Source organism: Parus major, chromosome 6, assembly GCF_001522545.3.
Source record: "Parus major isolate Abel chromosome 6, Parus_major1.1, whole genome shotgun sequence".
Classification (NCBI taxonomy): Eukaryota; Metazoa; Chordata; class Aves; order Passeriformes; family Paridae; genus Parus; species Parus major.
In genome coordinates this window covers 14,185,750-14,210,557 of record NC_031775.1, presented here as the reverse complement: position 1 = coordinate 14,210,557, position 24,808 = coordinate 14,185,750, and the positions used below count along the sequence as shown (strand labels likewise).

General features: G+C 37.6%; 1 protein-coding gene across 6 annotated transcripts in view; it reads left to right on the top strand.

Moving 5' to 3' along the window:
- The first annotated feature begins 2,847 nt into the window (after positions 1 to 2,847).
- ERCC6 (ERCC excision repair 6, chromatin remodeling factor) overlaps positions 2,848 to 24,808 on the top strand; it is a 46,221-nt gene continuing 24,260 nt past the window's right edge. The window contains exons 1-7 of one of the 6 annotated variants that reach the window (XM_015633401.2): positions 2,848 to 3,053; positions 3,842 to 4,275; positions 6,702 to 6,822; positions 8,788 to 8,896; positions 10,598 to 11,324; positions 18,333 to 18,458; positions 22,199 to 22,357. In XM_015633401.2, coding sequence (XP_015488887.1) covers positions 3,845 to 4,275; positions 6,702 to 6,822; positions 8,788 to 8,896; positions 10,598 to 11,324; positions 18,333 to 18,458; positions 22,199 to 22,357 — 1,673 coding nt within the window. In that variant the 5' untranslated portion in view covers positions 2,848 to 3,053; positions 3,842 to 3,844. Of the gene's footprint in view, positions 3,054 to 3,169; positions 3,286 to 3,790; positions 4,276 to 6,701; positions 6,823 to 8,787; positions 8,897 to 10,597; positions 11,325 to 18,332; positions 18,459 to 22,198; positions 22,358 to 24,808 lie in introns of those variants that run through there. The other 5 variants (XM_033515537.1, XM_015633400.3, XM_033515536.1 and 2 more) reach the window with 5 other exon arrangements.

Here is a 24,808-nt window from a genome sequence, read left to right as displayed (position 1 = left end):
CAGTGCATTTAAATCAAAATGTGATATCCTGCCAAGCCATCCGTGCCACCTCATCTCCAAGACTCAGGCCTGATGTAGAAGTTATTGAGTGAGTATTTTTAGTGTCACACAGGAGGTCAGAAAGAATGATCTAATGTTCCTGTCTGGGCTTAAGCTCTATGAATAAATGAAAATCTTAGGCCTAAGCACTTTGGGACAAAGGAGCATCTTTAAATATTTAGCAAAGCACTGCATCCACTGGGACTGCTCCACAAAGTGGCAGTCACATGCCTGAGGCTCAGACATCTCAGGTCACCTTAATGCATGTAAATGAAAGCTGGAAGATGCTCAAATCCTGTGGCTACTTAACTCTGAAAATGTACTGGTTTGAATTAGTTTTTTCTTAGTCAGTCAGTCCAAGCCTTTCTGTATGGTTGCTCCATTGGGATCAGTCATAGTCCACATACAGCATTTCCTCAGAACAAAATCCATAAATATATTCTGTCCCAATAATAGGTACCAAAATCTGTGGAGTAAAAGCCTACTTGAAAAGCAAGAATGAAGATTTGGCCAACAGCCAGAGGTCACACCCTTAACAGCACAACCAGGCTCTCAAGCACTTTGTGCTTGAGAGGCTCATCTGCTAAGAGCCAGCATTTAGACACGGTAGGTTCTTACTGGTTATACTGGGTGCATCCCAGTGTATTTGTTTCTCATCCCAGGATGTGTTTATCATAATTATAGGGATAACTTTAGAGCAGGAGACTGAAAAAAATATGGATTAAAAATTAAATCACTGCCCCTTTGCCCCTTATCACTGATCATAATTTACAGAACCTAATTTTTCATTACCCAATTCAGAGTCACAGAAACAAAATTGCTTCCTTTCCAAGTTGTTATTCTATTTGAGCTTCCTTGAGAGTCTGAGTACTTTCACATCCCTCTAAACCAGCTGAGCTCTGAGCTACTGCCTCATGAAGAGAAGGAAGATCTGCCAGGATCCTTCCCAGAAACCCCACAAGGCTGATCGTAAGGGAAGACACACAGTTTAATTTCTCAGTCTTGCTAGTTCAAGAGCATATCTGCATCTCAAAACTTGCCAGAACCAGCTCCAGCAACAGTTGTCATCACTAATGCTTGCATACAGGGGGGTTGAAGACCGTGGCTATGTTACAACATAAAAAAAAACCCACAAAAACAAAACAAAACAAAACAAAACAAAAAAAAACCAAAAAAAACCCCAAAAAAACCTTTGTCCTTCCCATGAAACCACACTGCCACTGGTTTAGTAGCTGCCCTGCAGCAAGCAGTTAGCTACATGTAGAAAAATTAAAAAATAAAATAAAAACAAAAAGAAATTAAATGCAATCAAATACTTCAGCAAAAGATAAGCACACATGCATACATGCTATGTGAAAATATCAGAAGCTATATGGGTATGTAGCCAAAACCAGAACTGAATTTTTGGTCCATTAGAAGTTAACTTTGTATGTGAAAATGACTGCACTGAAAATTTAACTTCAAAGACATCCCGGATTATAATACAGATTTTGTTCTTTTACAGCCTTTGTAATGGACTTTTCCAGGCAATAGGTGAGGCTGAGAGGGAAAAGATAGATCTCCCCTGCTTAGGTAAAACTGTGTGTTGAGGTTGAAAAGTTAAAAAAGGTCTAGAGTTGCAAATGCACCAAGGATAGACCACCACAGGACAAGCTTTAAAGGCCTATGGGATCTCTCCCTGCTGCGGCTTCCATGAAGCCATATAGATTTTCAGCAAGCTCCACCTGGGATCCTTGGAGTCACAGTCAGGATACAGTGTAATTGTTTTGTTTTGCAAGTACCTGCTTTGATGCAATAATATTTAATGTTGGATTATAGCCCTTCTTCCAATCTTAGTAGTGTCCATATCTGACACTAGTGATCTTTCTTAACCCACAGAAGTCTGCTAACATGCTAACATGTAGGAAAATCTTCAGTTTCCTCCTGTGCTTAGGAAAGAAGCAGCCCGTCATTTGAAAACTTCTCTCCTAGCTAATAATACAAATTCCTTTTTTCTCTTTCCAGGACAACTCATCTTTTGACCTTCATTAATCAGTTTCTGGAAAATTGAGCCTACCCTTCTATGCCATAGTTTAGTTTTGACAACAGCTTGACATTGCTGTGTCCTTAAATGTCCCTGGTTGCTGCCTTTCTCAGTCTGCTGAAAGACTTTGCACTTCACATTTTAAATTGTTTCAGCAGATAAAAAAATCCTTCTATTTAAAACATGAAAATTTAAATAAAAACGAAGATTTTAAAAAGCCTTCTCATTGTAGTCACTAAATACTAAAGGATATTTGCAGTAACAGTGTACTTCAGAGCAAAGAAACAAACAAGAGTTTATCAACATAGGACTGCTTTATTTGCTTGATGAGCTTCCAGGTCCAGGTCTTAAAGGTATTACAGAACCCATTCAGTTTCCCTGAGACTCGTAGGCATTACAAGGCAGGAATAAGGTAACTGAAAAGAAGCAACATCTTCAGTCAAGGACCTGAAATCGCAGTTCAGTAGGAGAAAAGCCAGCAACGTTTTTGGGAATTATTCATTAATATCTATGTGTTCTGCTACGTATTTATCCTCTCACAGCTGGACCGAGGCTGCCAGCACGTACACTAGTTGTGCTGCCCCGAGGAGGGGGAGCTGGATGCGGAGTTTCACGAGAAGGGGTACAGGGGCAGTGCAGGAGGCAGCGGCCGGGCCGGGCCGGGCTCAGCCGGGCCCCGTCACCCTCAGGGCCGGGGGAGCCCCGCCGACACCGGCCCCTCCGCGCGCACGCGCAGCGCTGGCCCCGCCGCTGCGGAAGTGACGGACAGCGGTGCCGCGCAGGCGCAGTGCCGGAGCCTCGCTGCCGGGGCCACCCCGCTCAGAGCAGCTCGGCCCGGCCTGGCCCGGCTCGGCTCTGCCCTGTCCGGCCTGGCCTGGCCCTGTCCGGCGCCTGCCCGGCGGTGCCGCTCCTGCTGTGCTGCGGGACCAAAGCTCGGACACAGCCCGGCGGGAGCCGCCGCTCCCAGCGCCGCGCTCGCTCGCACACAGAGGTGGGTGAAGCGCCACTTGTGCCCGGGCAGGCTTGGTGCAGGTGGGACAAGGGCCCGGGTGTTCCTGGGAGCGGGCGGTGTGGTACCCGCTGCCTGAATGTAGGGCCTGAATGCAACCCCTGTGCGGGCCTGTTCCGAGCGTGTGGGAGAAAAACCGTGTGGTGGGGTTGACATCCACGGGCTGCCGTGCTGGGAAATGGTGCTGAACTATACCAGCTCCAGCCTTGCTTTAGTAAGTCAGCCCAGCATTAATTTACTGAGAACTGAGGTGCTTTATGCTCCACTTCAAAGCTGAATTGTCAAACTAAAGCCAGCTGCACTCATTGGTGCTTTCGATGGCAAGTCTTAACTTGTTTCCAAAAGTTGTATTTTTGGTGTTTGGGTACGTTAAGTTGCATAAGTTTTTGTTATGTCACGGTCTTCTGGAGCATGACCATTTACACAGAAGACCGAGTTCACTGTCTGGCAAGGAGAGTAATTCTTACACGTTGTCTTGTTTGTATTCATGTCCACGTCTTCCAGGAGGGTTAAACATAGTTGTCTCTCAGAGGTTTTGGGTACTCTTTTGATTGTGGGAGTTGGTGTGGAGCTCTCTCTGCATGTAGATGCATGCATCTCTATCTGCATGATGGAGAAGTAGACTACTAGATGTTTTGACACAAGAAACTATCATAAACATGCTTATTGGTTTGCTTACATTTTTTGGAGGGGGCACAGGATTCATAAGGAGCTTTTTATGTGTGGATGTTCTTATGATAATGTGCTTCTTCTTTGTTCCTTTTGAGCAGAGGATGCCAACACACAAGAGTCACCTACCAGACAGTATCCAAGAGCAAGAGTCTGCCACTACTTCAAGCAATGATTGCCTGCATAATGATGAGGACTTGGGAACTGAACAGGAAAATGGCATTTGTGACAATGGTGTGGGTAATAGTATCGGAATTCCCAACTCTGACTGCCAGGCTTCCACTTCCGTGGCTGTTCCTTTGGAGGTGCCCAGAAGAGGACATCCCCTTTTACAGATCAACAGGCAGCAGATTCAGTCTGTCTCATGTAGTGCACATGCTGCTGAGCTCAAAGATTTAGGAGTTGATGTCTATGACCAGGATGTGTTGGAGCAAGGAGTTCTTCAGCAAGTAGATAATGCAATTAATGAAGCAAATAAGGCAGCAAAAATAGCTAATGCATCAAAAGAGTATGAGTCAGTACTGGAGGATTTAAGGTAAATTGTGTGTCTTCTTACTGTTCCCTTCTGCTACTGACGATCTAATGGGACTTGGTATCTCATGTTTTTAAAATCTTAAAGAGGAAAAGATGTTTTGAAAGTGCTTGAGTACATGTACTCCTTGGAATCACTTTTTTAAAATGAAGAAAATATTTTTCACATCAGACTATGCTTCATTGCTCTTATTTGACTAGTCGTGTCAAGGCAGCAGGGTAGAGTGCACCTCCTTTTTCTGCTTTGTCTCCTACCTCACCAAGATGCATCTATTTTCTGGGCAGTGGAGAATTACTCTGTTATTCAAAGTTACAGTCAGAAAAAGTGTCACTTCCTCAATTCTGTATGTTTCATGGGGTCATCCGCTTCAAGTTCTGTTCCTTCAGTAACTTGGATGACTCCATCTCATGAATGTCCTACAACCAAAACAGCCTTCTCACAAGTGTTTGTAAGAGCTTCTTAATGATACCTTAAAAGAATCAAATGCTTAACATTGATACTATTGATACTAGAAGACTTTGAGGAATAGGAGCCAGTAACCTTTCAAATGTTGATCTCCCTTTTTGTTTCTAGTCTCATTGTATGAGTTACTCTGTGAACTATTGCAGGTAAATAATTCTACCTGTGTATGTTTCACTGCATCAGCCTTGCACTGATGGTGTTTTTTTAGTGCTCGAGAGTGCTGTAGGTCTCAATTATAATTTTTCAGTTTGGGTGTGGAGATGTGAAATTAAATAAGTTTGCAACACTGAAATCTAATTTCAGGTGATGTGGAACAGAAGAACATAATGAGTAAGGTGGTATCGAGAGAAAGAATGGTGTAGCATAACCATTACAATTAGAGTGTGTGGTTATTGAAAGAGTGGTGCACAGCACCATTAATTAGTTTATGTTTTCCCGTTTTTCTTTCAGAAGTATCCTATGATTTTTCTTATCCCGCTCTTTTCACCTCTCACTTCGAGTCGTAAAACAAGATTTACATGAGGGAATGCAAATGGTTTATGCAGATATGCAGAATCTTGTCTGCATAAGATGTAATGTGAGAATCTGAAAGTTGATTTTTGAGAAAATTAACAGATGTAGCTGACTTTGAGCAGAAGAACTAACAAAACTCAGACATGAGTAAAGGATGATCGAATTGCTTAAAATCCTGAAGCTCAGTGGACTAGAGAAAAAATCAGGCAAGAACTGTTTTTTGAGTAGTTGGCACAGAGTTCATGGTAGAAGCTGCGTGATTCTATAATATGCACACAGATTGAAGCAGAAAAAGAAGAATAAAAATGTTTGAAGTTAAATCCTGTTTAAATTTCAAAGTCCTGTTAATTAAAGTTTTGTGGAAGGCGAGAGCATCAAGAGACTCCAGGGCCAAGGAAGCAAGAGCCAAAATTAGGAGATGGATGCAGGAGGATGGTGTACTGCAAAGCATCACAACTGGAGAGTGAGAAAGAAAGGGGATGGTTCAAAAATGTTAAAAGAGAATGAAGAAGTGAGGATGGCAGTGATTGCTGGGGAGCTGGTAGAATATATCTCCTAGGAAGGATAACTGGTAGAATTCAGATTAGAGCTGGAAGTAAATGTGGCCCAAAAATCTCCTCCCTGGCAATGGAGGAGACTTCCTTAGTGCTTCTCTTTGCATACAGGGGGAATGACTGCTTTGCAGGTATTGTGAGCAGTTGTCTTTGACTTTTTTCATAATGCTTTGGGATTCTAATTTGTGTATCCTTATGAAATATTCTGATATATGAATTTACAAACCTAGGTTTGTTGCTTTTGATGGTGTGGCAGTTCCTTCTTCCTTGCAAATGAATTCAACCACAGAAAGATTAGGTTGTAGCATGTAGTTCTACTTGAGTTTCACATTTTATATGGAAACATGAAGAATGGTAGTGCATGAGTAAAAGAAGTTTAATGTTGGTGTGCTCTTAATTCTTTGAACTAGTCTGTCCTGTGAAATTGCACCTTTGTCTTGTCGTCTGCTTTCTGCATAAAAGGTAAAAAATACAGGTTTCCTTATATAATGGCATCAAACTATTAAAACCATTTTAGAAAATGAAAGCATGGTGTTTCTCATTTAGATTTTTGGTTTGTGTTTTGTTTACCTTGAATAATAAAAACAACCACTCTTGCTTGTCTTCATCAGACTTGTAACTTTTGAGTACTAAATACTACAGTGGTTGTTCAGTTTACGTTCTTCTGGAATCATACTATTAGCAAAGTTTAGTTTTAAAATATTTTATGATATACAACTTTTTCAAGTGTTTAGTATTTCCAGTGTTGTTTAACTACATTATGCTTATTCAGAACCTTACCTTTAGACCTTTTTAAGTCTTATATTAAATCTTCTGGAGTTTTTAAAATGTCTGAATTGAGAATGTGCTATTTTTCTTTCTAGACTTTACCAGTTCATTGCAATCTTACTATTTTTGCAGATCATGTGCAACATCTCTGAGACATATAAATAAAATTATTGAGGAACTTTCACCTCAAGCTGCTGACAACAAAAATATTAACAGAAAACTAGATTCTGTAAAACGGCAAAAGTATAACAAGGTAACTGGATTACAGTAATTTCCTGTTTACAATACTTAGGTTTATGCTTTGCCTTAAGATTTGGCTTTTGTGATATAATTCTTAATTATATAGTTCAGACTCAGTCTGGAATTGCTGTTCCTTTCCTTTGAAATGGTTTCATACTAATTTAAAGAATTTAAAGTGCTGATTTTTTTTTTTTATTCTAAGTTTTGGAACAAGATATAAAACAGAAGTTCCAGGACCTGTTCAGAAGATTGATTTGCATTAATTTAATTAAAACCCTCACAGTAGTTTTGACAAAGCCTTTTTAGGGCATGATTCAGTAGTTTAACTAAATCTCAGATCTTATGGTTATTCCTTCCCTCTGTTCTTTTCCTTAACCCTCTTTTATTCTCTGTATCTTGCCAGTACAAATAGTTTGTGAGCCTCTTTAACTCACTGATTCAGAAACTGCTGCAGCTTTTCTCGGCCAGCACAGTGAGTTAAGGGAGCTGTAGAGCAATCCAGTTGGCATCAGGGTAGGCAATAGACCTTTACAGCTGTGAATAAGAAAGAGATTTGAGAAAAGTGAGACTTCTACTACTCAGGAATGTAGCACCTTGATCAGCTCACTGTCTGCTGGAAATTCACCCTGATACTTTCTCTAATGATAAACCTGTCTGTGATACTAACTGTCCTTTGCCCTCAAAAGGCCAGTCTTAGATCTGAATGAGTCATTTGCTGCTGACTCATTCAGTTGTAGCTTATTAACCTTGATAATTTCAGCAACTCAGATAATACTGTGCTCATAATTTAGCCAATTAAGAGAGTGATGGGGACAGTAAAGAGCAGTGGCAAAGGACTAGAAAAAAGTAGTGGAAGTAGTAGGAAGAAATGTGTTAAACCAGACTTACATTAAAGAATGATCACTATTCTGCATATTTTCATACTGCTTGAAGAGATTTACATATGTGTTAGTTCAGGGGAAGTTCAGACCTCTTTGCAAGTTTGTTGTTAACCATCTTTGAAGTGAACGAAAAAAAATCTCCTTTTGAAAACCATAAGCCATGAAAGTGTTCCTAATAACCTGAATTTTACAATGGGTTTGGTTTTTACTGGAGTATGTGCCTTTCTAGGTAAGGAAATCCTTCCAAAGCAGAGTATCAAATTTGAAGTTTACATTACCTGTGTCTTTGTTTTCCTGGTTGGAATATTTTGTTTCACAAATGAAAGTTAGCAGTACCAAGGAATCATACCATCACAATTAGATGTACTGTTGAGGGCATTACAATCAGAAAAAAGGTGTAACAGAAGATTTAATGGGTAAGAATTATTTTCATAGGAATAATAAACTATACTTTTTACATAATCTGTAACATTGATATTTTGATATCTTTTTGATAATCATTTCACTTTTTATTTTTTCTTGTTAAATTAGCCATGACCACTCCCAAACTAACCATGGACAAACACCTATCAGGATGTTGGACTGATTTACAATATCAATGTAACAAAACATTCCAAAACTTCTGGGATGATGAATAAATCTTAGTAAATCTTAGAGCTGTTATTTGTGGCGTGGTAATCATGAGCCCAGTTTTGTAATCACGAACAAATCTCTTGGTGTGCTCTGTGAGTCCCAGCAGTCAGCTTTGATGGGCTTCCTTCACTAGAATCAAAACATAAAATGGCCTTAAGAAATTTACAGACAAATTAAGTGTGCACATGAACTTCGTATATGTAAACAGTGTGATCCTACTATACACATATGCTAAGATAATCATACAGCCAAAATCATGTGTCTTCCGTGGGTTGGAGCCCTACAGGTATTGTGGGGACGCTTTTTTTGCACTTTTTTTTTTTCCCCTCAAGTGAGATACTATAAATATTTGAATATGAGATTCTGGTTGAAAATACTGCAAATATATTGATTTAAGTGTTGTTTAAAAGATAAGCAAATTTATAAAGCAGATTAAAAATTAAATTAATTTATTCTTGTTGAAGGAGCAACAGCTGAAGAAGATAAAAGCAAAACAAAAACGTCTTCAAGGAATACTTGGTTTAACAGAGTTTGCTGATGAAGCAAATGAGATTGAATATGAGGAAGATGAAGGTATGTATAGGAAAAAACTGAAAGTTCTACTTCAATATAATGCCTTTTTTTTGTTTGTTTGAAGATAGTTTGTAAGATTTTTGCCAGTAAGGAAATAAATTTCAGTGGTTGGCTTTCAAAGAGAGTTAAGAGCATTTATTCTGTACACCTGCAGATTTGCAAATCTTGGCATATTCATGTGGGAAGTTTTAAAAAATGGCTGTTAATCTGTGTTCAGCTGTGTAGAGTTGGCTGAGGCACATTAGAGTATTGGGCTTAATAAATTGGAAATCCTAACATTTTTTTCACAGCTAATTTGATAAAGATGACTAACATCATGATTGAATTACATTTTATATGCTGGATGCTATCAATCAGCATTAACAAAATTGTTTTTTCTTACTGTTGGGAAGTATCACTAGAAATGGAAGGGGGAAGTGCTGCTTCTTTTCAGGCTGCAATGTGATTTTTAAAATTAAAAATAAGGTTTCTTCCAAAGCAGGGTATACATTGCCTCAGTGTTTTACTCAGTGTGTTACAGTGTTTTACGGAGTTGTTTCTCTCTGCTCTCTGCAAACTAAACTAAACTAAACTAAGCTTGGCCACAGTTGGTAACCTGCAGTATTACACAGGGCAAGTTGGGGTCTCGTGGGTGTCTGTGCTTCACCTTTGGATTATATTGTTCTTAACAGAGGTGAAAAAACTCTTTGTGCTGTTTGACCCTTGCACATGTGGTTGGAGTAGATTCCCATCTTATAGAGCTCGTGCTTCTCTCCTGATTCAACACTTAGAGTCAAAGCCTCAGTTAACTTTTCTCAGTGGAAAAGTATCTTAAATCCTATTTTCTTTTAAGGCTCATGCAGCAAAAGTCGGGCAGTCAGTGTGTTGAAATGTAACTAAGAAGTGAGTGGAGCCCAACAGAAAAAATGGAGCAATTCCAGTAGGAAGGGGTGGAGATGAAGGGGTTTTCATGCCTGATGCACTGATGTTACTCACTAAACACACGATAGATACAGTGCTTTGAAATGGGACATTTAAAGCTGTACAGACAATTCTGATATACTTATTTTGAAATTCTGGGCCCTAATAATAGATTTCAGGCCAGAATTTCCCTTCAGCTTCCTAAATTCAAGAGCTTTTCTTTCTCTTTGGTTTCAAACATCAATTACAGGTTGTGTATAGTAACTGTAAGTGCACCTGAAAGTGCTCTTTTATGGCAGAGTGCTGTGCAGCCAGTCTGACTTTTAAAAGTCACTATCTTCATATTGGTATTGTAGGCTAGGAAGACTAGTTTTGAGTTTATAGATTTTGTTTTATTGTTTGTTGGTTTTTTTGATGGGTTTTTTGGAAGCATATGGTAGGACAGTCTGTGTTTTGTGAGATTTTTGTCCTGGTAATCAATTTTTGTTGTGGTAATCAAAATGTCAAATTTCAAGCTTATGAGTAGGACTGAAAAATCAGTAATAAAATTGAAATGGGCACTGTTGCTGCAGATGGGAAGACAGTGGTTTCTTGTACTGAACTTGGTGGTATGGGTGGAATTGGCCGCATGGGTGGTACATTAGAGTTCATGTGTTATTGGGAACTGTAATTTTATGGTAATTCTTGCTGCTGTGTGTTGTTTCAGAAGTATTTGCATTTTGATAGTAACACCCTTGTTCCTGTGTTTTTGTTATATGGAGTGTGTTAAAGGCATGCTGTATTTTCTGACTTCTGTTGTAGAGCCTGGTCCATCATCCCTTGGCAGTATGCTTATGCCTGCTCAGGAAACGGAGTGGGCAGAGCTCATTCGAACTGGTCAGATGACTCCTTTTGGAACTAAAATACCTCAGAAGCCAGAGAGGAAGGCACGACAGTTAAGATTAAATGAAGCATCTGATTTTGAGAAGTACTTAGCTGACCAAGCTAAGCTGTCATCTGAAAGAAGGAAGTTATCCCGTCACAAAGGAGCAAAGAAGAAAGCACAAGCCCAAAATGTTCAGTGTGTGACTCCTGCAGCTGCCACAAAGGAAAAAAGTGGTAAAGCCCTGTCAAAAACAGATAAACGCTTAAAAAAACACTTGAGAGAGCTTCAGAAACATGCCCTTCACATTCATTCAAAGGCCAGGATTCCAAAGGAAAAGAAATGTCTTGAGGCCAAGAAGTTCAGGCATGAACAAGAGGATGATAGTGGGGAGTCTGAGTATGTACCTGATGAGGAGCTCTTTGATCCAGAAGCAGCAGAAGAGGAAGAAGAACAGGCATCTTCTCTTGCTGAGAATGATTCTGATTATGAACTTAAGAGTTTATCAAGAAAAAGAAAACATTTGGTGAAGAAGGGTTTTAAAGAAGCTGAAAATGATGCTGACTTTGTTCCAAGCTCAGAGGAAGAAGAGCATACACCAGGGAAGCATAAAGTGAGACGATGGAGAGATGATGGAGATGTGGACTATTATAAACAGAGACTAAGGTTAGTCCTGGACATTTTTATTAGTAGTACTAATAAATTAGTGTGTTGAAAATGCAAAGGACAATGTCTATTTTAGGCTGCTAGGGAGCGTCTTGAAGTAAGGAAAATGTGATAGTCAGAAGGATTATAGATAGCCTTCCAGAAGGATTCAGACATGGAGCTTAATTGCAAGTACTTTGCTGTTAAATTTTTCTTGTTGTTATAGGTTCTTATTTGTGGATCAGCTGTGCTAATCTGTGCTTTATGAAATTTGTATAACCTATGTGTTGCTGGCCACAGGCACGTTACCTCTTTTCTAGTATAGGACATGAGCTTCATATAATAAAATTCAGCTTGTTGATGGCATGTATACGTCTAGTTACCTTTACTGAGTATTTTTCAGTTAGTTATATAGTCCTCTAGAAAATTGTGGAACTTGAAAACAGTTTCTCTAGGGCAAAAGGAAGAACATATATTAGGATTGTGAGTGAAGGGTGATTGATGATTGAACTTAGTTAATGCTTGGGAGGCTCAAATTTTACTTCTATGGGAATATATAATCTTACAGATTGAAATGATGCTGTGTCAGAGAAGGAATCAAGAAGTAAAAGTATAAACACCATCTCTCCTGTGGTGAGAGCATGGGTTGCTGTGGAGGAAGAGGTATCTTCTGGTAGCAGAAGTGCTCTCAGTTGTAGAAGATCTCACGTAGGAAGAGCCCAGCTTCACTTTCACATCTCAGCTTACAAAGGCAGATCAGGAACTCATATAAGGCAATAGGTTTGCAATCCCAGGATGTTGCTTTGCAAAATTAAAGCATAGTTTATTGCTCTTGAATAGAAATTTCAGCAAGAGGCTACTCTGAACAATGTCCAAAGGGTCAAAAAGAAATATGTTTTCTATTGGATGCATTAACAAAAATTAATTGTTCTTAATCGGTAAAATATTTACTGTTTTATTGAGTAAAACTGTATTCTTCACATTTAAAGTAGACCAATATTAAATCATTTTTAATTCAGTGTTTTCATCAAGAGTAATTTATTTTGATTGAAAGTTTTAATATGACTCACAGTTTAAATTCATTCAAAAACGTTTTTTAATAATGTTAAGATTGTGACAATTTATCCTTAGCAAAGTCATATCATAGACTACATTTCTTTTGGTTACTGAAGTTACAATAAAAGCCTAAATGAATTTTAGAAATATCAATAACTGTAATTGCTACCAAAACACTACATCTCTTAAAAATTTCATAGCTACAGTTATTGTGGCTGTTAAGCTGCAGCTGTCCACATTGATGTTTTTATGCTGACACCCCCAGGTAATCTTCATTATGGGAAATGCCATGAGAAAATAAAATGTAGTGAATTAAGAAACATATTAAGAATGCTATAGAAATGCTGTCATTTGCTTACATTTGTATCTTGTTTCATGTCAGTTTTACTTTTGAATGCAAACGAATGGGTGAGATTATGGTATATTTTACCCATGAGAGAGGCAAAGGAAAGTCCTTCAGGACTACTTTATTCTTCTGAACATCTAGTCTTGTGCTTGGCAATGAATTCAGTCCTACATTCTTAGAGACTGAAAATGAGTTTCCTTAACATTAAAACTTTTCAGAGATGGGACTTCAAGAGATTGGTCTGTGTCAAGGGGAAGCTATGCTGATGTTGTTAAAGCATGATAATTAGCTAACTGCATGACGGCAGAGCATCTCTAGAACAAGAGACTGTTGTCAGAAGAGGAGCTGTTGTCTGTAGGAAATGTCAGGTGGGAGAGCAGCCAGCTCTTCTCTGTCCTTCTAAAGGATACTTCCACAGGATGGCCTAGTGTGAGCAATGGAACATGAAAAAGTAAAATTTAGCTATGCAGAATCAGCTTATCAGCTTATTAGGCTATCAGGAATTTCAGGTTTTTTTCCCCTTGTGTGTGTCTTGCCTTTCTCTAGTTACTGTTACTGGAGCCATGTTGGTGTGTAGACATGCAGATGAATAACATCTTCTGTTCTGAAAGGTCAGTGCCTAAGGTGAATTCCTAGCTTGCTAGAATAGTGAACAGTACCAAGGAACACCAGAGTTATGGAGAATGAGGTAAATAGGATACTGTTACACACCCATAGGTAATTCAGATATTCACTGAAAATGAGTGTATTGTCATTCCTAGCTATCCATCATAATGACTATTACCAACTGAGCCCAGAGGCTTAGATAATCAGTCTCTAGGTTGGTACTGGAACTAGGAACTCAGAGACTTGATCCCCATCAACAGGTATATTATTAGTGTCTATGTCATACTCAATAGTGACCATCTTCATCTAGAAGTGTTCAAAATAGGAGCTGGTAGGATCAAAACCTGTTCCATCCTGCCTAGTGGAATGCTCAGAAGTCGTGGTTTAACCCCAGCCAGCAGATGGGCCGCACAAAGCCACTCACTCCCCCACCAGGGGAGGAGCAGAAGGGTAAAAGCTGGAAAACTTGTGGGCTGAGATAAAGGCAGTTTAATAGGGAAGGCAAAAGCCATGCATTCAGGCAAAGCAGAACAAGGAATTAATTAGCTACTTTCCATGGCGAGGCAGGCGTTCAGCCATCCCCAGGAGAGCAGGGCCCCATCTCAGGTAAGTAACTTTGGAAGACAAGTTACTTACAAGACAAGTACCATCACTACAAACATCTCCCACTTCCTTCCTCCTTGTTCCCCCACTTTATGTGCTGAGCATGATGCCATTGGGTCTGGAATATCCCCTTGGTCACTTGGGGTCACCTGTCCTGGCTGTGTCTCCCCCCAGCCTCCTCACCAGCGTGGCAGCATGAAAAGGCCTTGGCTCTGTGTGAGCCCTGCTCAGCAATGACAACATCTCTGTATTATCAGCCCTGTGTGCAGCACAAATCCAAAACACAGCCCCATACCAGCCACTGTGAAGAAAATTAACTCTACTTCATCCAAAACCAGCACATCAGGTCATGGCACAGTCCGTTAATTTGAAGACTATGGAAAGGATGAAAATGAACCTGTTTTTCAACTTCTTTTACCTAGAAGCACAAAACAATAGTAACCTCGAATGAATGCCTATCAAATGTGTAGGAAATAAAACATTTTTGTTTTTCACTCAAGAGGAAAGCTGCTTCATTTTTTTTTTTTCTGTAGTATTCTCAAGCTTTGCAGATATGGAAACTGCAAAGTATCGAGATTTTGTTTATATTATTCAAAATTTTCCTTTACATGTATTAAAATGCCAAGCATAAGTATAAAAAAGTAATTTTTTCTGCTTATATGTAGTTAATATGTTACATTATTGATATCAGTATATATCTTCCCATACCAGTAGTCAGTATGTGTATGCCTGCTGCTTCAAGGAAGGAATTCCATGTCATATTATGGGAGATCAGTGCTGTATCAATGTTTTCTTGTGTATTCTGTATAGTTTGTGGATTACCATTGTTTGACTTCTATTGCTGTCAAGTGCACAGAGGCAAGGCAAGCTGCTTCTTTTCTTGTCTCTCAAGTGATATCCAGTTGAGTAGTAGGAAGTTTTGACTGTCAGTATACATAGCAGTTGAATCATAAAGAAAAAATTTGTGTTAAATTACATTTGTTTTCATAGATCACTTTTCATGTTTTAGCTTTCTTTGATGTACCTGAGTTACTGAATCTCTCCATCTTTCAGTTACAAATTAAAAAAGGATTCAGTGCTACCTTTCCTGAAAGCATTCCTACTGCTCTTTAAAGTGACAAAGCCAGGACACAGGTGAAGATACATTTTCTCTCACTCACTGAGTACACTTTTCTTTCTAAACTCAAGTGTGTAATTGTCTACATCAGTCTTAATTTACTTATGGAGGCTTGTGGTACTAACTGCGTGTATTTCATCTGTTAGGACATACCAATTAAATCCACCCATATAGACCATAAAAAGCTAGATCAAAAAAGCAATACTGAATGCGTCAATTTAGCAAATTAGAATAATCTGTAAGGGATTCTTAGCTGTATAAAATATAAAACATATTGTGCTTCACAAATGCAAACTATATTAAATACTCAGCTTGGTTCCTGACTGATTTAAAAAAAAAAAAAAGTCAAATTGTGCTCATTACTGTTTTGGGTGCAGAATTTCTTTCTAGGGTATTGTAATAAGTGGGAAATGGGCTTAGTATCTGAATGCATTCTTATATTAAGAAGAAATTTAATTGTATGATATATGGCTTTCATACTTCATTTCAGGGATAAAATTATATTTATGTCACTGCCAGTGGACAGTATAAGACAGATTTCTCAAAGGTCATGCTTCTGTTTTAAAGAGACTTCGGTAATAAAGTAAAACCTGTATTTTCTGATTGTTTAGGCATGCTAATGATGTTTAACTGATGTGTGTAAAGAATATATTGACCAAATGGACACTAAGTTACTGTGTGTTTAAGTCAAAGATGATGACCATTGTTTCTTCCTCCAAAGTCTGACTTCCAGGGACAGGTACAAGACCAGATTAACCAACAGACTGGTCAGGTCTTAGAAATAGTGTTTGTCTTCCCATGGCTTCAGCCATTTGGATATTTGCACTTTTCTAAATAAAATAATGACGTTTCAGTGTAGAATGTCTTAGTGGTTTGTTACATTAAGTTCACAGCCTTTCAGACACCGAATAGTTCTTCAGACTTTGAAAGTTGTTTGTGGTAACAAGTTGCTGCTATTCCTTTAAACTGGTAATTGATGTCTAAAAACTTCTAGATATTTGGAAGAGATGTAGTAGTACTTCAACAAAGTAACAGAGCATGTAAAAAGGAAACCTTTCATAGGAAAATTAAGTACAGGGTTTATTCAAATTCTAGATGTACATATTTTCCACGTATAATTTTAGGAGAAATCCCAAGATCAATCACACTTGAAGAAAATGTAGTAATTATATGGAGGTGAAGTGCCTAAGTTCCTGGGCAGCTTCGAGTTAACCTCGGAGTTCGTTCTTGGCTGTTTCTGGATCACTTTTCCCAATGCACACTAGAGGGCAATCTGCTCCTTCCCAGGGGAGGCTGCTGCTCCAGTGCTGCCTGGCCGTGGTCCGTCTTGGAGTACAAAATTAATAGCAAACTCTTCTACAAATTATTGCCCTGCTTGGGATTAGTATGGATTGTTTACCTAGATGTCTCTTTGGAAGCTTTGTCATCTGTAGTTTTTTTGATTCTAGTGTGGTAAGAGGAGATTCCTTCCTGGGTTTGAGTTCTGTAATAACCCAGTCAGATGAAATAATCAAGTTCTGGTATGTCTCAGTTCCAGTAGTGATGCTGTCTGAAGCAATGACTGTCAGCATTTGTCGATTTGAATTCCTTTTTTTGCAACTTGGAAAAATAAGACCGTCTGTGCCTGATAGCATAACATTGTAGTACTGAAGAAACGTGAATGCATTCTTATCTGTGACTCTAGAATGTATCATATCTGCCTGCTGGACTCCAGACCATGAATTTAGTTTTCCTAAGTCAAACATTTAGCAAACTGCTAGCCTAAGAGATTTCCATTCCTATTACAGTAGGTTTGTAAAAGAGGAAAACACTGACACTCATGTATTTTTAGTAAGTTCTTTTTTACTACTTAGCTGGATTAACTATTTAATGTAATGAAGTAAGAAGAATCTGATATAAACATTAGCAAATCATCAGTTTTAAACAGCAAACTGAAGACTATCTTTGTTCATCTAATTTTTCCCCATATATACTCTTTTTTTCTCTCCATCATTATTTTTGCTTCTGAAAACAACTTAAGTGATCAAAATATGCTTCGGTGAAACTGGCTGTCTAAACCTGACCAGCATTGTGCTGTCTTAATTTCTCAGTGCTTTCATTCTTGGCAGTGGTTGTAACGTGTGTATTTGGAGATGGTGGTGTTTATTTTGAGTTAATAGAACAATACCAAGTTTGTGACTAGTTCCATAAAGACAGATTTGAAGTATTTTCTCAAAAGGTACTGCTGAAAAATTCATCTAGAAACCTCACATAATTAGCTTTCCTTCATGAGAAAGAGTGTATGATTGTGTTGCTTGTATGTGAAGTGTTGAACCTCTTCCCTGCTCTTTTTCCTAACACAAGTGTTTTTGAATAAATTTTCCAGATACTCAGAGACCATTAAGTGGAAGTTTGCTTTTGCACTGCATTCAGAACAGTAACATGTGGATGCTTTTAGGCTGTTGTGTACCTTGCCAATTTCTGGAGGGATTTTGTCAGTTTATCCACCACATTCAGTGTGCCTGCAGTAGATGGCACTTTCAGGAGAGAATTCCAGCAAAACCCAAATTGTCAGTGAGGTGCTGCTGGTTGAGTAGTACATGGCCAGCTATAGTACATGTTACCGTTAGAGGCAGGTGGGTTTGGGTCACTGGAACACAAGTTCATAATTTCATTGGAATGTTGAAGATCCTTTGGTACTTTTTCAGCAGTGAGGGAATGATGGGACAGAAACGTAATTCTCTAAGCTGCCTGGAGTCCAAATAAGATGAGGCTGCAAACCACAAATCACACTGGAATTTCAAAACCTCATAAAACTCATTCTCTTAATAATGACTGCTGTACAGATTTAGAGCATGTCACCCTGAAGACGGTGATGTTTCCAATTGAGTCTTCTGTAGAAGATTATACACTGCTTCGTATTTCTCTACAGGAAGAAAGTTGAATTTTAGTGTTTGGTTGAATTAATAAAATAGATTTTGAATACCTAAACTTCACCAATATTTGGAGCAGGGGGGGAGGGTGGGGTAAGGGGAGGGAGATTTAAGAGTTTAAAGTTGCCAAGTTTTTTGGTGCTGTTAACTGTTGATTACAATATAATAGTATTTTGTATATAGAAAATTTAACTAGCTATAAAACATGTACCTTTTATAGTATGCCTTAATATATCAGATATTTCAAGCATTTACTTGGATATTTCTCTTCTCTGTTTTAAATCATGAGCATGCATTTTTGTTGGGTTTGTTATCTGATCGAAATTCAGTGTCATTTTCATATAGTTTTCCATGCTATAATTGAGTGTTGACTCCTTGTGTCACTGCAGGAAGTGGCAAAATGAACGTTTGAAGGATAAAGAACATCAAACAGCTGAGGAACTTTCTGAAGAAAGTGACGTTGAATTTGAAGAGGGTTTCAAAGTACCGGGATTTCTCTTCAAAAAGCTTTTTAAGTATGTATTGTGTACTTTATTTCAGTATTATGCTGCTGTATGTTGTTAATAATATTAGTAGTAGCAGTCACAGTGAGTTCTAGATGCCCTTTGCTGTAACTTTTATGGCAGTGAATGATGCCCCAACTTTTGCTTCAATTGTTTCAGTAGGATACTTTCTTTAAAAAAGATTTCAAGATTAAACGTCAATGAAATTACCTTATTGTGAACACAAAATGCAATTATATGAAAATACAGGTGATAACAGGTACAATTATGAAAATACAGGTGATACAGGCTGATGTGAATATTGTAAATATATATTAGCTACACTATGAATTGAGAAGCTCTACTTGTCTGTTTTTATAAATGCTTTTTTTTATTGGTATATGCTTGTTTCTAATTCACATGTGGAGCAGTACAATAACTTTACTTTGAAACATAAGACATTGGCAAGATGTGATAGAAGAAAACAAGAAATATGTTTCTCTGAGTGAAGATTTTTACCAGTAAAAAATATTGAGAATTTTTTCTTTAAGTAAATATTGAAAGTCTTTTCAAAGTAAATGCTTGCAGTTCATATTATAAAATAATCCTGAACATCTTTCCAGGTAAAATTTTGAAATTTACAGAGTGAATTCTTAATTCCTTTGGTAGATGGAAAACACTAAACAGCTCATTCTTTAGTTATTTAATGCTTAATTACAGATTTCAACATAATGGTTTTCTGTTTCAGTTTTTTAAAACATAGTGCCAGTGATGCTTTCAAGTTCATCTCAATAAAAAAAAAAATAAAAATACAAGTTAGCAGCTGTTAATTTGATCCATAATCTCTCCCTTAAATTTCATACGTAATGGGCTTAAATTCAGTTTTGTTGAAAAAATTTCACACAGCAGGAAAAACATCTTCTCTTTCAAAAGCAAACTCTCTTGAAATCTTAGTAGAAAGCCCTGGTTTATAATGGGTGTGTGTGGTATCCCTTCCAAGAGAACCACTTAGTCTTGACCTCAAAGAAGTTATTACTGTTGTCCTGTAGTCCTCTGAAGGAAAGCACTAGCTCTGAAATGGGATTGAATTAATGACTTGGTTGCTGGGACCATACAGAGCCAATATGTGGTCTCCAGTTGTTTATGAGAAGGTACTGCACAAGTATTTGTCTTGAGGACGGATGTGTGGTCTGAGCAACCCGAAGGGAAATGAAATTGAGCAGTCACTAAAAATTAATCTTGAAGATGTAAGCCTCACTAATGAAGGGTATCCCTGCAAACATGAGTCAGTTGGCAAAACTTCTTAAGTGGTTAGAAAGATCAATTGAGTTGAATGATTTGTCTGACTTGTAACTTTAATGCTGAGATCTCCAGTGTAGGAAAGCCCATAGTCAATAGGCATTAAAGTGTTGAGTTCTGAGCAAGTTTAGTTCAAAACATGGAAGTATATTGACCCAAGGACATGTATAGCATGTACTTCAGGTGATCTTCCTGCATAGTTTAATTCCAAAGAAATTTCCAGCACATGCTGGAAATAGGAGACCCTCAGGTTTGTTCTTTGGTTAGCCTGTTAAAGTGGACAGGCTGATTCTTCTGAGCACGCTTGTCTGCTTTGCTAGACATTGAGCAGGAGTAACATTGATGCTGCTGTGGAACTAAACTGAGCAGACCTGCAAACTTGCCTTATTCCGTCTGCACTATGCCTAAGAAAGCACTGTATGAAAAAGAAAACAGCCTTCATCACTATCTGCTTCCAGTGTGGTTTCCCTAATAAATCTGAAACACAATTTTGTCTCTGCAACAACGCATCTGAGCTCTGGTATCTACTGTGGTGAATTTTGAAGGATGCATCACAGCATGATTGCTCATGAGAAATACAGTACAATATAATTATATTGGAAGATCAGCAGCACTTTTACTTAATTCCAAAATATTTTTGGAACAAAAAAAAGACAAAACAAAAACCATAAAAATTGGTGCAATAAAAGTGTAAAGTTGAACAGAATAAATTATCTTTCCATATAACCACAAAAATGAAGGAGGGTGCGTTCCTTTAACTTTTGAGTAGTTACAGTTATTGCATGTTTATATGATTATGCAAAGAAAGCACCTAAGTCTTTCATGTTTTTATATAAACATGGAGCAGAATTTTTCACAAGCTTAATTTTCTACTGTGAAACTTTATCAGGAGAAGGAGAAATATGGTTATAAATTTATCTAATTTTAAAGCTCTGTATGTAATACTAAAAAATAATACAAATTTATATTAGGAAGTTATTGAATGGTTGTCTTCTGAAGAGACATGCTGAACATTTGTCTGGGGAAGCACCTTCTAACTGGAATTAGTTTCCTTCAATTTTTTAATGTTTGTCAGAAGATGTTTTGTCTTCATAAAATGTAGTAATGATATCATCTTAATCCAATTATAGCTAATCCTGCAAGCCATTTCATAGTTGTTTTATAGATTGCTGCATTTTAAGGTGAATTAATTTCTAATAAAAGGGTTTCTTAAGGGCTTCGTGGCAAATGCTTTTGAGACACTAGCAGATAGTGTGATGTCTGAACCATTAGATGTGTTCTTTGATCATCTTTTTTTAACTACTCAAGCCATTTGCTTGTCTCCATTTAGCATTCTCTAAATCCATACCAAACTCATCACAAATTGATTTTTAATAGTACTTTGTAGACACTAGTGTTGTTAGCTGTCAGTAGTCCTAAATATTATTTGTTCAAGGATGGAAACAGGATTTTGAAATGCACATAAGAAATAATCTAAAACGAACAACCCCTATTTAAAAAAAAAGTGGTTTGTTCTTTGCTGTGCTCTGCACTCCAGAAATGTGTGTTGCCAAGAAAATTATCAATAACCCTTTCTTTCTGTAAGTTACAACACTCTGAGGTGCTGAAACATGTTTGATTTTTTTTTTTAATATGATTCAAAAACACGTTTTTTTCATTTATTTCTTTTGTTTTCAATTTAACTTTCACACATGGTATATTATTCCTACTGGTCTCACTATTTCATATCGTTATAAAAAGGTATATCCTAAAGTGATTCTCAGCCCAGCATCTTATCTTCACCTTTTTAGCTTGCTGTCATAAATCTTGCTTTCTAGTCCACTTCTTTTAAGTGGAATGTATTTTACGTTGTTGCTTGTACAATTTCCAGTGAAGTACTGGGAGTGGAAACTGCTCTGATGCTCTCACATAATGCTCTGCTGTATCCCATGCACTGCAGTAGTTTCTATTGCTTAGCCTTGGTTTTTTTCTTCATTGAAAGGGACTAAATGTTATTAAATACATTTATGTAAAAAAAGCACGGTTTGGCAGATGTGATCAGTTTTTGTAGTGGAGTATTAAGTCTGTACCTCTTACAAGTTAACCTTTTTCTTCTGTTCAAGGAATATGTTCCAAATAATACTATTTACTAGACCCCTTGCATGTTGTCTTTTCTGAAAAGATAATGCTTCATAAGAGTAACTTTCCAAGTTACTTTTAACACTTAAAATATATATGAAATAAAATACCCTCCAATTACAATGACTGTCAATTTAATTAGAAATGTTTTAGTGTTGTATAAAGAACGAAAGTCATGTGTAATGTCTGACTGCATCAAAAATGTATGACCTAGTAAATACAGGACTCATGTAAAACACACATCCAGCATGTTACAGTAACTGGTATGAGAACCTTGCCAAATGATTAATTCATGAGTACTTTCTGTTATGATCTGTATTATCAAACATTTGCCATCTTCTTTTTCCTTGTTTTAGGTACCAGCAGACAGGTGTTAGGTGGCTTTGGGAATTGCACTGCCAGCAGGCAGGAGGAATTCTGGGAGATGAGATGGGATTGGGCAAGACCATTCAGATAATTGCCTTCTTGGCAGGTCTGAGCTACAGCAATATGAGGACTCGTGGTTCAAATTACAGGCAAGTGCTTCTCTGCAGACTGTCAGTCTGTGGAGCTCAATTAATATTTCATCAGATGTATTACTGGTGGAGGAGGGTCCTGTGAATTATTAATGACATTTCAATTACAATATTCCTTTAATTCTTTTAGTGGGGGACATCAAAGGAAAAATTTTACGAGACAATGGAGCTGTAGGGCAGGAAAAATTAAACATGTAACACTTTTAATGAATTCCAGGCATTGATGCTTCATTTTGCAGATGAGCCACGCTAGATATTTTGGGTCAATACAGTGTCTAAGGTTACCTTCCACAAATGGATTGTTTACAAACTCAATTACATTAATATCAATAGTTTACACAATATGGAATTTTAAATTAGATGTAATACCTTTAGTTCCATTTATTAAATTTTACATTAAAATATTTGTTCTTGCAAGCCACTAGGTAAATGTTTTACAGGAAGTAGCAAGCTGATTTGCAACGAAAGTTAGAGTTTCTGGTGGGCAGGGAATTATCCATGCCAAAAATTAGTACTAAGAGTAAAACCAGTAACTTATACAGAGGAATTTCCATTTGCTTTTGGGTTTTTTTGTTGTTGTTACTGCTTTTCAAAACCTATGTTAGTGTGATTGGGCTTTCTTATATTTCATAGTTTTTTGTTACCGAACAATGCTTTAAAATTTCTTCTTCATAGGTGCAATTACTGGCAAGATATTTGTTTGTGTCCTCAGATTTACAAATGCATGCATGAATAGTACTTGATTTTTCTACTTCTCTTGGCCTGTTTACCTGATGTAAATAGCTATATGAAATTTAGGAACTATCATGGTACTCTACTAAACAAAAATAATTGCCTTTATATAGAGGTATGTTTAAACTATGTTCAGCTTGTACATGAGTTGTAAAATAATGTTCTAAAGAGAAAATATTCCTGTTTTCTCACTGCTTGCTTCCTACTATAGGCTTAATATAAAAAAAATAAAAAATTAAAAAGCAGCCCTGTAGGTCCTTCACTCAGGCCAGTTGATTTACTTTAATATGTCTGCCTGGTAAAGGATGCTACTGTACAGGTTATTTTATATTCCCTATCCCACTTGGGAGACCACTGAGTTGATGGAAGTCCGTCAGGGACATCTCTTGACACTGTTAAGTAGTGCAAAACTACAGTAAAACTTTGAAAAGGCCAGAATCAATTTTCCCACCCAAGCTGCAGGTGCAGCTATCTTTCTGCATGTACAATAATGTGTTGAGTTTCATGTTTTCTCTGGTGCATGTCATTGAGTCCATCATGATAGTCATTCTGTGGGAGGAAACGAGGTTTAATATATTGGTGAAGCTTGCTCTGATTTTGCTTGTGTGTGGTAAGGCAGACACTCTAAACAACTTCATCTTTCATTGTCAAGTTTTTTCCTCCCATGAGCTGAGAAGGCAGTAATACTGGTAACCATCAGGTCTGGTTAACTTGTTTCTACTTGAAAGTGTGTAGTCTTACAGGCAGGAGACTTTCTGGGCAGCCTCCCTGGGAAGCACAAGGAGGGGACAAAGTTGTGTTGTCAGCACTGTCTTGTCTTCCAGCCTAGCTTGGGTCTCATTACCTCAGTGTATACCAAAAACCTTTCACTACAGATTTGCCTTCATTTATTTGAAACATCAGATATCTGAGAAACTGACAGAAAGTTTATACACTGATTATTTATCTATCTGTGCTCTTTGGGATACTGAGACATAAACATAAACAGCTCAATCTCTACTTTGAGTGGCAGAGATTAATTTCCATGGTGCTTAGGTAAATAAAAATCCATTGCCCCAGAAGAAGTGGGTTGCTCTTGCTGCCCCAATCTCTTTTCACTAGGGTTGAGTTATTGTTTCAGCATGTTTTCCTGTGCTAATTTTTTGAGTGTTTAAAGATTACAAATATATCATGAATACAGTTTCCTTTTTCTTGGTAGTAAGTTGCAGGAGTAGGAACTTAGGTACACTTCTAATTGCATCCAAGTAATAATAACAAATAAAGGATACTTGTGAACTTGGGCTTTATCAACCAGAAGCAACAAATGGAGAAAGAAATTTGGATATATTAACCATATATGATATTGACCATAAGCAGTCAGTACAATGCATCTGTGAAAAAGGGACAATATACAGTATGACAATATATTTGGAGTAGGAACAGGGCAGTATTATTACCTTGGTACAAGGCTCTAGTAAGACTTTGGTTTCTAATGCTTCAAGTGTCACCTTTGTTCAAGGAAAGCAAATATAAATTGGATGGGCAGCAGAACAAGTGTTGCAGTGATTAGGAGAATGAAGGATGCTCCTAAGTGTAGCAAGCAGAAGTATATGATTTGTTTAGTTTTATGAAACAGCTCAGACTGGAAGAAGCCAGATGACTCTTTTATATAAATAAATAAAAGCTCTCAAGAGAATAACAAAATGTTGGCTAGTGAAAGTGGTTAGAGTCAGACTAGAC